The sequence below is a fragment of the Alexandromys fortis genome, unplaced genomic scaffold (genome assembly GCF_014885135.2).
Source record: "Alexandromys fortis isolate MF-2015 unplaced genomic scaffold, M_Fortis_MF-2015_v1.1 scaffold_30, whole genome shotgun sequence".
Classification (NCBI taxonomy): domain Eukaryota; kingdom Metazoa; phylum Chordata; class Mammalia; order Rodentia; family Cricetidae; genus Alexandromys; species Alexandromys fortis.
The window spans coordinates 301,336-317,195 of record NW_026067922.1 but is presented as its reverse complement, the minus strand read 5'-3'; the positions used below and the strand labels follow the sequence as shown (position 1 = coordinate 317,195).

Sequence of the window (15,860 nt, the reverse complement as noted above, 5' to 3'; positions counted from 1 at the left end):
CCCTCGGTTATTAAAAACAAAGAAGTTGTTTAGAGTCACCTACCTATCGGTGGTGCTTGGTATCGATCCACTGTTTTTCTTTGTCTCAAATTGTATGGCCTATCATTTTCTTCTCCTTCTGCCTCTTCAACTTCTATGTCTCCATCCTCCTCTTGAGATTCTAGTTCGACATATAAAAGGGGAAAACAGTTTAACCCACAGGTACGATCCTATTCTACAACTGAGTATTTACATTTATCCATTATTTTTTGTCTACGCAAGTGACATTTAAAATGTTAGCAATTCATGATAATAGCATAAACTAGTATAACCAAAAATAAACCTAGGTTTAAAAAAATCAATACAGAAAATAAAACATTGTTAGCCAGGTGTGGTGGCACACACATTTGATTCCTTTAAACAGCACTTGGAGGCAGAGGCAGACAGAGGTCTGTGAATTTGATGCCAACCTGGTCTACATAGTGAGTTCTAGGACAGTCAGAACTACACAGTGAGACCCAATCTCAAAAAATGAGTGAATGAATAAATGAATGAATGATTGAATGAATAACAAGCCAGTGATCATTCCCTGTGTCTTGATTTTCTTGGGAGGTTTTGTTTTTTTAAAGATTTTTTTTTTACACAATACACACTCATACAAGGAAAATAAATATTTCGTTTGGTTTTTTGTTTGTTTGAGATGGCATCAAACTATGTAGACTAGACCAGGCTTAAACTCACAGAGATCCTCCTGCCTCTGCCTTCTGAATGCTGGGATTGAAGATGTATGCCATCATGCATAGCTAAATAAAAAATAAGTTAAAATAAATAAATGAATAAGTGGCATACTCCTATAATTTCATCACTAATGAGTGATGGCAAGAGGGTCAGAAATTCAAATCCACCCTCTGTGACATGTAAGTTTAAGGCCAACCTATCTATGAGAACCAGTCTCAATAAATAAATAAATAAATAAATAAATGTTTTAGGATGTTTCAAACTACAGAAAACTTTAATAAATGTTCCAAAAAGAAATATATTTTTTAAGACAGGTTCTCATGTACCAAGACCTACCTCAAACTCTGCTAAGAATGACCTTTAATTCCTGATCCTCTTGACTCTCTCTTCTGAATGCTGGAATTATGTCGGAAGGAACATGCTACTTCATCTCAATTATGCTGTGCTAGGGATCCAACCCAGGCTTTGTGCTAAGTAAGTCTTCTACTGACTAACTGAACCACATCCCTAGCCTATCCCCAAATCTATGCATGATTAAAAACAAAGTCTGGCAAATGCTCAAATTACACTTAATTCAAAGAACTATTCTTACTTAAGGCAAATGCTGAAGAAATGAGCCATTTTTGGTTTTAGTATAATAGTTTGTTGAGCCTATGAATAATAACTAAGCATATCTGATCGCATTTTAGTAGGAAAACATAGGTAGGAGCCAAAAGGCATTGATCTAAATAATGCTACAAAATACCTATACCTATGCCTGAATAAGTAAAAAACTTTTGTACTATGAACAAAAATTATACAGATGACATATTTACTTTAGAGCCCCTACTCAGTCAGCTAACATATATAAAAACAAATATCACATTATAAATCTATCTCACCGAAACTAATTGCCTACAAAGAATGCAATATAGAGGTTCTAACTAAAACATTTATTCACTATATACCTTCATTAGAAATGTGAGCTCTTAAACCAGCTGGTGGTGGTGCACACCTCCCAGCACTTGAGAGGCAGAGACAGGCAGATCTCTGAGTTCAAGCCCAGCCTGGTCTTTTAGAGTGAGTTCCAGGACAGCCAGGGCCACACAAAGAAACTCTGTCTCAAAAAAGGAGAAAAAAATAAAATAAAATCATATATATGATTATATGTCCTTTTAAAGACTAGCTAAAGTAGCCAGGTATGGTTGTGCACACCTTTAAACCAAGCACTCAGAGGCAGAGTCAAGTGGATCTCTGTGAGTTTGAGGCCAGCATGGTCTATAGAGTGAGTTCCAGAACAGTCAGGGCTGTTACATAGAAAAACCGTGTCTTGGAGGGGGCTGAATCTGGCTAATATATTAAGTACAGAATTTGAAAAATAAGTGTAGTCTTCTTTGCCTAAGATTACCTTGGAAAGTCTGCTAATCTATATTTCCAATACACCAAACCTCCTGAAATCCATTTTATGAGATCAATGCTAATCGTATGGGTCACCACTTTATAAACTGACAAAGCCAATGTGCTTTCTGCATGTTCCTAGTTCTAACCCTACAAGTCCACTGTGTTCTTAAGTTCAGACCTAGACAGGTGGAAGGCAAAAACGCTAAAGATTCTTCCACTACTATTAGCACTTCTATTTTTCTCTATTTACATCTCAGTCTATAACAAAATTTGAAATCCAAATAAGAAAAGACTTGAGGGAATGGATAATAGAGTATTTTAGTTAGAGGGTACCTTCAGCAAAACAAAAGGGCTAATCTACTGGGCAGACTAGCCTATAGCCAAAGGCTTTGCACACTAGAAAACTTAAGAACTACCAAAAGCCACTTCATTTTGCCAACTGAAGAAAAATGAAAATATAGATGCCAGATGAGTTCAAATTACCTCAAATCATACAATATACACCTAAAGACAAAAATAACAATCTAGTCTTCCCTCCCCACAGTTTTCTAGTTTTTCCATTAAGGTGCTTTACAGACCTTCTTCCTCGCCCTCAGTAGAAACTTCATGATGATTCTGTATCCCATAACTATTTCTTCTCAGTGATTTTCTTCGCCTTTTTACTCTTGAATACATATCCATATTTTCCTTTGAAATAAAGAAATTTGTCAAATATTAACCTAGCATTCATTCTGTTATAAATAGCACTCAATAAATTAATCTGTTCAATACAATTTACTGAGCATCTACTTATGAGTCACAAATTCATGGGAAAAAAAAGCTACCTAAATTCAACAAGTATAAAGAGAATAGAAAGTATAAAGAAAGTATAAAGAAAAAGGAGAAACAATAGGGGTCAGGATATGACTTAGTTCATAGAGTTGTTAAATATATACACGGCCTCAGATTCAACCCCATGCATTGGGGCTTTTTCTTTTTCTCTATTTTTTTTTATAAAAGGGAGAAGAAAAAATAAACAGAGAAGAAGAAAATGGGGGAGAAGAAAAGGAAGTTGGGGTGAGGAATTTGAAGAGGGAGTAGCAGGAGCAGCAAAAGCCAGCAGAGAAAAAGCAGTAAAATCCCCAACAAGCCTGAGAGATCTGACACCCTCACATACACATACATGCAGGCAAAACACCAATGCACATAAAATAAATCTTTTTTAACTCTGGTGTTGGGCTGGGAAAGTAGCTCAGTTGGTAAAGTGCTTGCCCCACATGCACAATGCCCTGTGTTCCATCTTCAGCACTCCATAAACCAGGCGTGACAGCACAGGCCAGGCAGCAAGAGATCAGAAGTTCAAGGTCATCTTTGGCTACGTACCAGGAGAAAAGGAGAAAAGAGAAGGGGGGGGGGAGAGAAAGGGAGGATATGGGAGAGGAGAAGGGAGGAGGGGAGGCCTACAGCTGGGCTCCTAAGTCTTTGCAAGTATAAAGAAAACTACTTTGGGGGCTGTAGAGATGGCTTAGCAGTTAAGAGCAGTTACTCTTCTCCAGAGAGCACAAGTTGGCTTCTCAGCACTCACTTCAGGGGATTCATAATGGTGACTCCAGCACCAAAGGACCCACTCATGCAGACCTACACATATGTGTGAATAAAAACCAAAAAGACAACTACAAGAGGAAACAAAATACTTGCAAAGGTTATGTATACTAATGAACTTACAAATTCTGTGTCTGTCCACATTCGAAGCCTTTCTACTTCTCCGGATCGACGATTTCGCCGAATATTAATATTATCCATTTCTTGTAATACAGCTTCAGCAGTACTAAAATCATATAATAAAGAGAGTTTAGACAATTATGGGCACATATATCATATCAGACACTTTAAAGGGCTCAATAAACTGTATTAAAGGTAGAAGTGTTCTATTGAGGACAATTTTCAACCCCCATATCTGGTAGCTCACAAACATGTGTAACTCTAGCCCCAAGTGATCCAAAGCCCTCTTCTGATCTTGACTGGTATTGTATACATACATACAAACACAACACACATAAAAATAAAAAAGTTTTAGGACTAGAAAGATGGCTCAGCAGTTAAGAGCATTGGATAGTCTTCCAAAGGTCCTGAGTTCAATTCTCAGCAGCCACATTGTAGCTCATAACCATCTATAATAAAATCTGGTGCCCTTTTCTGATGTGCAGGCTGAACACTGTATACATAATAAATAAATAACAATAAATCTTTTAAAAAATACTTTCATTTTTTAAAAAAAGTGAAAAAATATCTTAAACTTTTATGTATTTATTAAACTCTTAAACTATTAAACTTTCATTTATAAGGCTCAAAATAAATACCTTTGTTTATTAAAACTTCAAAAGTCTTAATATTCTTAATGTATAAAATAATTATTTAATTAATAAAAATAATTAATTTAATTTAAAAGGCAGAGACAAATGGATGACTAAATTCAAGACCAGTCTTATCTAAATAATATGTTTCAGGCCAACCAGGTCTACACAGTGAGACCTGTTGCAAAAAAGGAAGAAAGGAAGGGGCTGGAGAGATTGCTCAGTGGTAAAGAGCACTGGCTGCTCTTTCAGAGAACCTGGGTTCAGTTCCCAGCACCACAACTATCTGTGACTACAGTTCCAGGGGATCTGATACTTTCATACTAGAACTCATAAAATGAAAAAGAAATTAAGAAAACACCACCATAATATTATAGTAAACAACAAATAGATTCATGGTACTGAGTGGGGAAAAAAGTGAATCTTTTAATATAATGTTGTTAACAAAAAAAAAAAAACAGAAACAAGGATATGATTTAATTTTGGTATGGGGTACTTATCCAGAAAATTCTGTTTCTTTTAATTTTCCAATTTCATGGTGTACAGATTCTTATAGCATAACCTAATAATTCTCTGGATTTCCTCCTTATCTGTTGTTATGTCCCCCCTTTTCATTTATAATTTTGTTAATTTTATAATTTTGTTAATTCTCTCCCTGCCTTTTGATTAGTTTGGATAAGGATTTGTCTATCTTGTTGATTTTCTCAAAGAACCAGCTCTTTGTTTCACTGATTATTTATATTGTTTTCTTTGTTTCTATTTTATTGATTTCAGTCCTCAATTTGATTATTTCCTGTTATCTACTCCTAGATGAGTCTGTTTCTTTTTGTTCTAGTGTTCCGGTGTGCTGTTAAGTAGCTAGTGTGAGATTTCTCCACTTTCTCTATGTAGCATTATTTGTAATAGTCAGAACCTGGAAACAACCTAGATGCCCCTCATCCAAAAAATGTATAAGAAAATGTGGTACATTTACACATTAGAGTATTACTCGGCAGTAAAAAAATAATAACATCCTGAAATTTGCATGCAAATGGATAGAACAAAAAAAATCCTGAGTGAGGTAACCTAGACCCAGAAAAATGAGGATGGTACATATTCACTCATAAGAGGATACTAGCTATAAAGCAAGGATAATGAGCCTATAGTCTACGACCCCAGAGAAGCTAAGCAACAAGGACCCTTGACCCCTAAGAAAAACACATATAGATCCACCTGGGAAAGGGAAATAGACAAGATCTCCTGAGAAAATTAGGAGCATGGGGGAGGGGGTTGGAGAACTTGAGGGAAAGGGATAGTCAAGATGGGGGAACAGATATTTCTTTAAATGGTTTTGGTTTTTCAAGACAGGCTTTTTCTGTAGCTTTTTAGAGCCTGTACTGGAACTCGCTTTGTAGACCAGACTGGACTCAAAATACAAAGATCTCCCTGCTTCTGCCTCCCGAGTGCTGGGATTAAAGGTGTGAGCCACCACCGTCCACTGAACACATATTTTTAAATTAAAGTAAAGCACTGATATCTAAAAAAAAAAACCAGAATAATATCTTAGAAGCTTTTAGGTTTTTTTTTCTTTATGAAGTTTTCTTAGGCAGGTTTTACAACATAGGCCAGAGTTGCCTAGACTTTGCTTTGTAGTCCAAACTAGCCTTGATCTTGAGATCTTCTTGTAATTTTGTTGGTGGTGATAGTGGGTTTTGTTTTTCAAGACAGAGTTTCTCTGTATAACAGTCTTTGCTGTCCTGGTACATACTTTGTAGACCAGGCTGACCTTCAACTCAGAGATCCATCCACCTGCCTCTGCCTCCAGGGTCCTAGGATTAAAGGCATGTGCTTTGAGATCTTGACTAAGCCTCCTGCAACACCACATCTGGCTGTTTTATGCTTCTAACAAACACTCCTAGAACATTTAACATGTGACTAGATCCTGCTCTATGGCACTAACTAATAATAACTTAGACGCAAATTGGCATTAACCCCTCTCTCTAGTTCATTGTAAGATACTGTAAAGCCAAGGAAGATTTTCTATTTCTTGACTATATTTCAATGTTCTAGTACTGAGAACTTAATCTCCAATGCAAGAAGGGACAGGGCATTAAAAGGTGATGAAAGAAGCTCAAGAGATGGCTCAGCAGTTAAGAACACTAATTTTCCAGGGGGACCCAGATTTGATTCCTACCACTCACATGGTGGCATACAATTAGCCTTAACTCTAATCCTAGGAGATCCAGCCGCTACTCTGGCCTCCAGAGGCACTGGACACACATACAGAGCATTTACATTCAGGCAAGACACTGGTACACATAAAATAATAAATGGTAATTAGTAGGTAGGTAGGTAAGTAGGTAGGTAGATAAGATAGATATAGATAGGTAAGATAGACAGACAGATACATAGCAAGTACTAAGATAGGCTACACAGAGAGCTCCTGTCTCAAAAAAAAAAAAAGTTCATTGTTCTTAGCAAGTAGGAAAATACAAAAATCAAAACAACTTTGTGATTTCACCTGACTCCAGTCAGAATGGTAAAGACCAACAAAACAACCAATAACAAATGCTGAAGGGGTATGAAAAAAAGAGAACCCTCACTCATTACTGGTGGGATTGAAAACTGGTATAGCAATTCAAGATATCACTGTGGAGAATTATCAAAAAATCTAAAAATAAACCTATCATATGACCCAACAATATACTCCTTGGCATATGCCCAAAGGCCCTGGCATCCTACTCCACACACACTTGCTCAGCCATGTTCATTGCTGCTCAATTCACAACAGCAAGGAAATGTAAACGACCTACATGCCCTTCAACAACTGAGGACGGGATAACAAGACTGCAGTCCACATACATAATGAAATAATATTCAATTATAAATTAAATTTCTAGTCTTCATCTAGAAAAATGACGTTCTGTGATAGTAGCAGACAAGAAACTAAAGCAGTGCACAATGTCTAATGAAAATCGTTCCACGGGTGTGGTTAGCGAGGCTTGGTGCCTCATTCACATAGATGCAGGCTCAACACCAATTTACCATTCTACCAAATGATAGAAAAGTTATCATTTACTAGATATCAATAATAGAACTTAATATTGCTTGAAAGCCCAGCATGGTAGCACACATCTTTAATCCCAGCACTCCTGAGGCAGGGGCAGGCATATCTCTGACTTCAAGGCCAGCCTGGTCTACAGAGTGAGTTCCAGGACAGCCAGGGCTACACAGGGAAACCTGTCTCAAAAAAAGAAGAAAGAAAGAAAAACAAAAATAATGATAATATTTAAATAAGTAAATATTAAAGAACTATAACAGTTGCAATCAAATATAACTACTTTTCATTAACCAAAGAATAACGGATAAAATTTTATCACAGCCAAGTGGAGATGGCATACCCCTTTAATAGCAGAGAGACCTGCTACACAGAGAAACCTTGTCTCAGAAAGATTCATAAAATTATATTAAATCCAACAGTCAGACAAAACTAGTTAATGGAAATGGTTTTAAAAGATATGGTGGCACATGGCTGTGAATTCAGCAAACAGAAAATTGAGGTAAATGTTTCACTACATGGAAAGACCTTGAGCCTCATTCCCACCCCCTCAAAAAAGCAGGATCTAGGGAGATGCTCAATACTGCTAAACAACATGTAGACTTGAGATCATGTAAAATGAGAACTGTACCCATATTAAAAAACGGGCAGGAAACGTGGACATGTGTGAGCAGGGAGGTGAACAAAGGGAGATTACCTGGAGCCAACAACCAGCCAATGTAGCCGTTCGGTTTGCTCCAGGTTCAGTTAGAGACCCTATCTCAAAAATTAATGTGTAGAGGAAAACACTCTATATCAACCTCTGACCTCCACTGGCACACACACCTCCCCACACACATTCAAATAAATGTGCACACATACACAACACATGTACACAAAAAATAGCTTAAAAATCAAACAATTAAGTGAAGTTGTTTAATACATAAACAGTCGTACCTATTTACTAGTTGATCAAATAATAAACTCTGATTCACACTTTCAAATCTGTTTTTCCTGGACCGACAACTTTTTCTGACTTCCATGTCACCATTTATACATGAAAGGTCACCATCTCCTTTCTTTTCCCCTCGAAGGGGATGGCTTCTAAGGGCTGCAAGAGAGACATTTTCATTTCAAAGTGCACAGTACAGAAGAACAGAAAATAGGAAAAAATAAAAAAAAATTAAAAGGCTACAAAAACTGAACATAACCTCTTAATTGGCTTTAATATTAAACAATCAAAATTCTCAATTTTAATTTTTTTTGCTATGAATGAAAGACAGTCATTTCCAAGCTAGATATATTATTAAGCCACTCTAAGTAGAAAACTTCTGGGCCATACAGAATGACCTCAGTTCAATCCCCATTACAAAAAAAAAAAAAACTAATCAAAACAAAAGTAAATAGTTATACTTTTGTCCACTTTCATGCTTAACCTAACACTACTGAAAGAATTTCATTATTAGCCAATTTCCCAGCAGGATACTCACACAAGCTACTATGTCCGTTTGGTAATGTAGCACCAGGCTGAGAAGTTAACCTACAATACAAACATATTTAATATGCAAATATATTTGTTTATATAAGCAAGAAATGAATAATGCTGTAATTATTCATCTTGAAAATGATAATTTATTATATTTCACAAAACAACATTTTTTGCTTTGGTAACATCAATTAATATATATACTAGCTAAGAGACATTTCATTATTTCAAGAAAAACTTTAATACCAAATTATAAACTGGATTAACTTTGTTGTCAACTGTACCAATTCAAATCCTATTAAAAGATTAAGGTTAAGCAGCATAAATTTAATCAAGACCATAAGGAGTCATGGCAACAGACAACTATAGTCTTCATTGAGAAAATAAATTCCTAGCTATGACAAGTATATTCAAACAAACTGTAAGAGATGAAAAACATACTTAGATATCAAAAACATTTAATTTTTTTCAAACTATGATGCATATTTAATCTATTTTTAAAGCACACCCACACACGCATACACAAAGATCTATTCCCTCTTCTCTCTGGAAAACGAACAAAAAGTCTGTCTTAATACAAAGTAAGATTTCTTGTTTGGCACCTTTGTACCCCATATACATGATACTCCAGGCATATGGATGTGCATATAAAGCCACGGATGTAGTACAAGTACTCTAACATGTTGTTGTTGCACAATGCTTTTCTAGAATGCTTCAAAATCATTCTCAAACTCAACTTAGAACCGCAAAAGAATCACTTTGATTACCTCATAAGTATACTTTGGCTTTGGCCCCAACATAACACTAACTCAGTTTATTTGCAAATTATCAGTTTATTCACAGGTCTTGATGCCAAATAAATTTTGGATGAATGTAACTACAAATGATTAAAATTTTACAACTTTATAAATTATTCACAACCAAGAGGCAATTCTAAAATCATCCCCCCCCCCTTAAAAAAAGGGTAAAAGCAGTGAGGTTCAGTTCTCCTCTAAAGGAGACAGGGCTTACTCTGATCTTACTTTGTTGTTAACGAAAAATCTGCTTTTAAGAAAAAGGGCTGGGGATGTATTCGATTCTTAGCATTGCATAACACTCACCCCCACCCAAAACCCAAGAACCACAACATCACCAGGAAGTGGAAGCAAAAGGAAAACAAAAATTTCAAGCAATGCAAGAGCCTGAAAGTAATAATCACTGGCATCACTTCTCTTTATAAAGAAGAGCTGGGCATAGTAGTACACTTTTGGGACCAGCTTCTGAGAGTTACAAGAAGCAGGAAGATCCAGAGTTCAAGGGCAGTCTCGAGACATAACAAGTTCTAGGATAGCCAAGGATATATGAGACTCTGTATCAACAATAAATAATAAGACAGGTGGTGGTGGTGCCTGCTTTATCAGAGCTTTGTGAGCTCAAGACTAGCCTGGTCTACAGAGTGAGTTCCAAGACAGCTAGGACTTTTACAAAGAGAAACTCTGTCATAAAGAGGTGAGGTAAATAAATAAATAATCAAGCCAGTGAGATGGCTTCATGCATAAAAATCCTTGCCATCAAGCCTAACAACCTAAGTTTGATCCCCAAGATCTACATGAGGGATGAAGAGAACAGATTCCTGCAGGTTGCCCTTTAAGCTCCACATGCCCACTATAGTGCACTTGTGCACATACATATATGCATAAATTAAACAAATGTTTAAAATAGGACTAAAAAGAAACTAAGAATCATAAATATACATGTACATTCAAGACCCATCAAAATCCCCATCCTTTTCATAATAATAGTTTCTGGTACCTGCTATACATGTCTCTATAAAATAAATACATTTTAGATATTTGGAAAAATAAAATTACTGAAAGTTTAAAATAAGTCTAATATTTGGGAGCTGGAGAGATGGCCAAGAGATTAAGAACACTAACTGCTCTTTTAGAGGTCCTGAGTTCAATTCCCAGCATCCACATCATAGCTCACAAACATCTGTAATAAGATCCGGAGCCCTCTTCTGGCTCAAAGGCTTAAAATGCAGACAGAACATTGTATGCATAATAAATGAATACTGAAAAAAAATTAAAAGTTTGATATCAATTATAAATGAGTATTTAAAAGAAACTTGTTTTAAAGAAAATTAACACCAATATCAGCTCTGAATCACAACAAATAGAAAGAAAGAAAGAAAGAAAGAAAAGGGGAGGGGAGGGGAGGGGAGGGGAGGGAGAAATGAATTCTCCCTTCTCACCTGGCCTGACCAGTTGGTATATTCCATTCCTCTCGCTGACCAGTACTTCGCGATTTTGATTTGTCTTTGCAAACAGAATCCGGCTGTTTCAAAGTGCGTTTGGCTGGAGGGGATACGTGGCTATCACTTAAGCTACCATCAACTTCAGTTTTCTGAAAGGCAGCAATAAAAATGTATTTATTATTCCTACCAAGGTTAATATTCTTGGAGAGTGTTTTTTTGTTTTAATTTATATGGAGAGAATTTTAACCAGACTGGTAACAATGGTAAAAATTAAAAAAAAAAAAGTTTATGACTGCTTGGAGTGTGCAATTATTTCTGTGACATCCCTCAGACATGCCTAAGTACTCCAGAACACAAATCCTAAAGCAAGGACACTTTAATACCATGGAACCTTCCCTTTTAGGAATCATAACACAGCCAATCCATTCAAATTATACCAAGTTACTCCACAACACCTCTTTTAGTTCAAGATCCTATCCAGGAGCACACTGCACATCAGATCTCCTCTTCTTTCACTTTGCGGCAAAGCCTGTCTTTAATTCTCTTTAACAATCTTGACTAAAAGAATACAGAGTTTGGGCTGGAGGGAAGGCTCAGAGGTTAAGAACATTGGCTGTTCTTCCAGAGGTCCTGAGTTCAATTCCCAATAACCACATGATGGCACACAACCATCTATTATGAGATCTGGAGAAATAATAAATAAATAAAATCTTTTTAAAAAAAGAATACAGAGTTTAACAGGGCATGGTGGTACACACCTTTAATCCAAAGGTGAGGCAGAGGCAGGCTCATCTCTCTGATGAGGCCAGCCTGGTCAACAGATAATTCCAGGACAGCCAGGACTACACAGAGAAACCTATAATCCTACCTCCAAGGCTGAAGCAAAAGGATTAACTCAAATATGAAAACAGCAGTTGAGTTCTAGAACTAAAGGACAGCAAGACCCTATCTCCAAAAACCACAAGAAATAAAGGGGAGGTGTGGAGATGGAGAGGACAAGGGAAGAGCAGATAACACCTTTCATTGGTAAGCCGGCCCTTCAGTCTGGGTCTAGGTTATTCTCCTCATAATCAATATGAGTCAGGCAACACATTTGAGAAGGAATTTTATGGACACACTACATTCTCCTTCCCCAATCACTTGACCATAATCACCAGGGCAAGCTGGTGTCTGAGATTTTCTGTATCTCTTTTACTACATAATCATCTGAAAACTTAACAACAATATCCTGAATCCGAAGCAAACATCCTCCAAAACCTCACTATACAGTGGATGATTATTATTATTATTATTATTATTATTATTATTATTTAGACAGAGTTTCTCTGTACAGCCTTGGCTATCCTGGAGCTCACTCTGTAGACCAGACTGGCCTCAAACAGATCTGCCTGCCTCTGCTCCTGAGTGCTGGGATTAAAGGTGTGTTCCATTACCATCTGGTCTAACAGTGCCTCCCTTTGTCAGTCTTTCTACATTTTTAGTTGGCAGTCTGCCTTAAGAGAAAATGTCTAGGGGCTGGAGAGATGGCTCAGAGGTTAAAAAGCACTGACTGTTCTTCCAGAGGTCCTGAGTTCAATTCCCAGCAACCATATGGTGGCTCACAACCATCTGTAATGAGATCTGGTGCCTTCTTCTGGCCTGCAGCATACATGCAAGGAAAACTCTGTATATATAATTAATAAATAAATCTTTAAAAAAAAAGAGAGAGAGAAAATGTCTACCTTTCCCACTAATTTACTCATTCCTATCAAGTATAGACTCATAGATTCTCTATACTGCAAATCATAACACTTTACTCTTATTTTGTTGCTTAAATTATGTAACATTTGGCTAATGGGAACCCTTAAAAAGTGATTCCTGTATCTTTTGACACACCCAATCATTATGAATACTTTTTATAGAATTATCAGGATTTATTTTTTACTTTCCCTTTCTGGATTTATAATCATTTCTGTACGGAACCCTGGTTCCTTTTGGTAAAAGATGGTATTTAGAAACCAAAAACTAGCCGGGAGGTGGTGGCGCACGCCTTTAATCCCAGCACTCGGGAGGCAGAGGCAGGTGGATCTCTGTGAGCTCGAGACCAGCCTGGTCTACAGAGCTAGTTCCAGGACAGGCTCCAAAGCCACAGAGAAACCCTGTCTCGAAAACAAACAAACAAACAAACAAACAAACAAGAAACCAAGAACTAGGGGGAGGAGGAGGGAAATGGGAGGTGGTGACGGGGAGGAGACAGAAATCTTTAATAAATAAATAATAATAATAATAATAAAATAAATAAGTATTTACTTAGGAAAATAAAAAAAAGAAACCAAGAACTAGGTAATAAGTGCACTTGCTGTTATTTCACTGCTAGTGAGCCCTCTCAGAAAAAAGAACCACAAACATCAAACACAAATATATACATATCTATTTCTAAAGCAGTATATAAATAATAAAAAGACATGGGCTTATCCCAACACTCCTAATTCCTATCCACATCTTAATTCTGTCTTTTACTCTTCTACATTTCTAAATCTGGCTTCCATTATTATCAATACATTTATTTAACCAGGCATGGTGCCTCATTACTTGTAATCCCAAAACCTAGGAAACTCAAACAGAAGGATTTCAAGAGTTCAGTCCAAGCCCCCACACACACATATGTAACATATATATGTTTTGTTTTGTTTTTCAAAAAAAGCAGGAAGAGCAATAGCAGCTATACACACACCTTCACTCCCAGCATTTGGAAGGTGGAGCCAGGAGGAGTTCAAAGTTAGCCTCCACTGCTAAGTGAGATCCAGTCTAAACAACAAAAATGGCCCTGGGTTTGATCTGCAGCACCACAAAACATGGAAAAGATATCATGTCATTCTAGATAAGTATTTCAAAAGCATATATAACAGCAATAATATGCCTAATATAAAAATATTTAAGAATATTTTTATGGAGGCACAGGAAACTGAGGTAGGAAGCTGCTTAAAGGGCAGCCTGTAACAAGGAAATTACAATCCCTTAGGAAAATATAATCATTTCCTTTTATGCTATACATTTAAAAAATGCACAAAAATTATCCAGTTCATAAATATACATCTTTATGTTTTTCCAAAGAAGGATAACTGTAATATACTAGAGAAAATGTAGTTACTAGGAGCTAAGAATGAAGCTCAGTGGTAGTGCTTAGTGAAGAAGAAGAAAAAGAGGAGGAGGAGGAGGAGGAGGAGGAGGAGGAGGAGGAGGAGGAGGAGAAGAAGAAGAAGAAGAAGAAGAAGAAGAAGAAGAAGAAATTTACTAAAAACACATGATTAAAGGTGTCCATATACATCCTAAAGACAACCATTTAATAGAAAAAAATTCCCTAGAACCAAGCCAGCTTCAAAATCACAAAGATCTGGCTGCCAAACCATCCAGGGCTGGATTCACTGTGTGTGCCACCTGCTTGGATGCCACGAACTTTTCCTTTTAAAAAGAAATGTAAGTTCTTTTTCAACATTTCTTCTCACCCTGTTCTTGCTCCAAACCATCCCATATACTCCTCCCTGCTTTTCTTAACATTCATGGCCTCTTTTTTCATTAGTCGTTATTGAATACATAATGTATATGTATGTATGTATATATATAAAATATAGTCCTAAATACTACTAATCTACTCAGTCCCTATAATGTTACTTGTATTGTTTTCAGGGCTGACATTTGACATTGGACAAGCAATTAGTATGCCCTTCCCTAGGGAAGACCGCCCCTCTGGCTTCCAGCTTTCCTCCATTGTGTACAGTTCCTTGTGAAGGCTTGAGGCTTCTTTGGTTTGTCCCAGCCCAGTTTTGTATATCCAGTGGTGTCATCCTTATTCAGTTCATGTTTGGGCAGTCATCTGGTGAGACTTTATGGTAATAACTTCTGACACTAGAAGACACGATGTCACAGCAACCTGTAGCCTCTATTCTACAATGTTCCCTGAGCCTTAGGTGCAGGAGTATTTTCTGGAAGAGTATTTTCTAGAAGTATCCATTGGGACTGGGTTCCATAACTGTACATTTCAATTGGTTGTGGTTTTCTGTAGTGGTCTCCATCTATTGCTTTATGAACTATTTTTTAAGAACACAAGTACTAATGCAGACGGCATAAAAAGAAAAGTAATTACAAACTCAAACAGAGGAGCCAGGCATAGTAACACATGCCTTAAATCCCAGCAACAGGAAAATCACAAATTCAAAGCTAGTCTAGACTGCAATGTGAGACATTGTCTCAAAAGAGAATGTTATTTTTAAATTGCACAGTTCCCTAGGCTCTTGCTTTCTCTAGCCCCATCCCTCAGCAGAGTAAATACTAAGGTTTAGAGATAACTTAACTAACTAGTCCAATATTATCTGGTTAATAAATTACCAAAAGAAAGAAAACATAAAAACACTTAGGAGCCAGTAATGATAGTGAATGCCTTTAACCCTATCACTGGGAAAGCAGAAGGCAGATCTCTGAGTTTAAGGCTAACCTGGTCTACATAGTGAGTTCCAGGCCAGCCAGCGCTAAGTGGCAAAATGTTGCCTCAAAAGCAAACTAAAAAGGAAAGAAATATCTTTAAAAAATAAAAAATAAAAAAGGAAGGAAGGAAGGAAGGAAGGAAGGAAGGAAGGAAGAAAGAAAGAAAGAAAGAAAGAAAGGAAGAAAAGGGGAGGGGGGGGGAGGGGAGGGGAGGGAGAAATGAATTCTCCC

The 15,860-nt window shown here is 36.9% G+C and overlaps 1 protein-coding gene across 1 annotated transcript in view; it reads right to left on the bottom strand.

Moving 5' to 3' along the window:
* Window positions 1-15,860, bottom strand: part of Atad2b (ATPase family AAA domain containing 2B) — a 134,845-nt gene that overhangs the window by 101,801 nt on the left and 17,184 nt on the right. The window contains exons 2-7 of the mRNA XM_050141885.1: window positions 11,166-11,317; window positions 8,937-8,986; window positions 8,404-8,557; window positions 3,802-3,904; window positions 2,676-2,784; window positions 44-160 (exon numbers count right to left, since the gene is read on the bottom strand). Coding sequence (XP_049997842.1) covers window positions 44-160; window positions 2,676-2,784; window positions 3,802-3,904; window positions 8,404-8,557; window positions 8,937-8,986; window positions 11,166-11,317 — 685 coding nt within the window. The remainder of the gene's footprint in view (window positions 1-43; window positions 161-2,675; window positions 2,785-3,801; window positions 3,905-8,403; window positions 8,558-8,936; window positions 8,987-11,165; window positions 11,318-15,860) is intronic.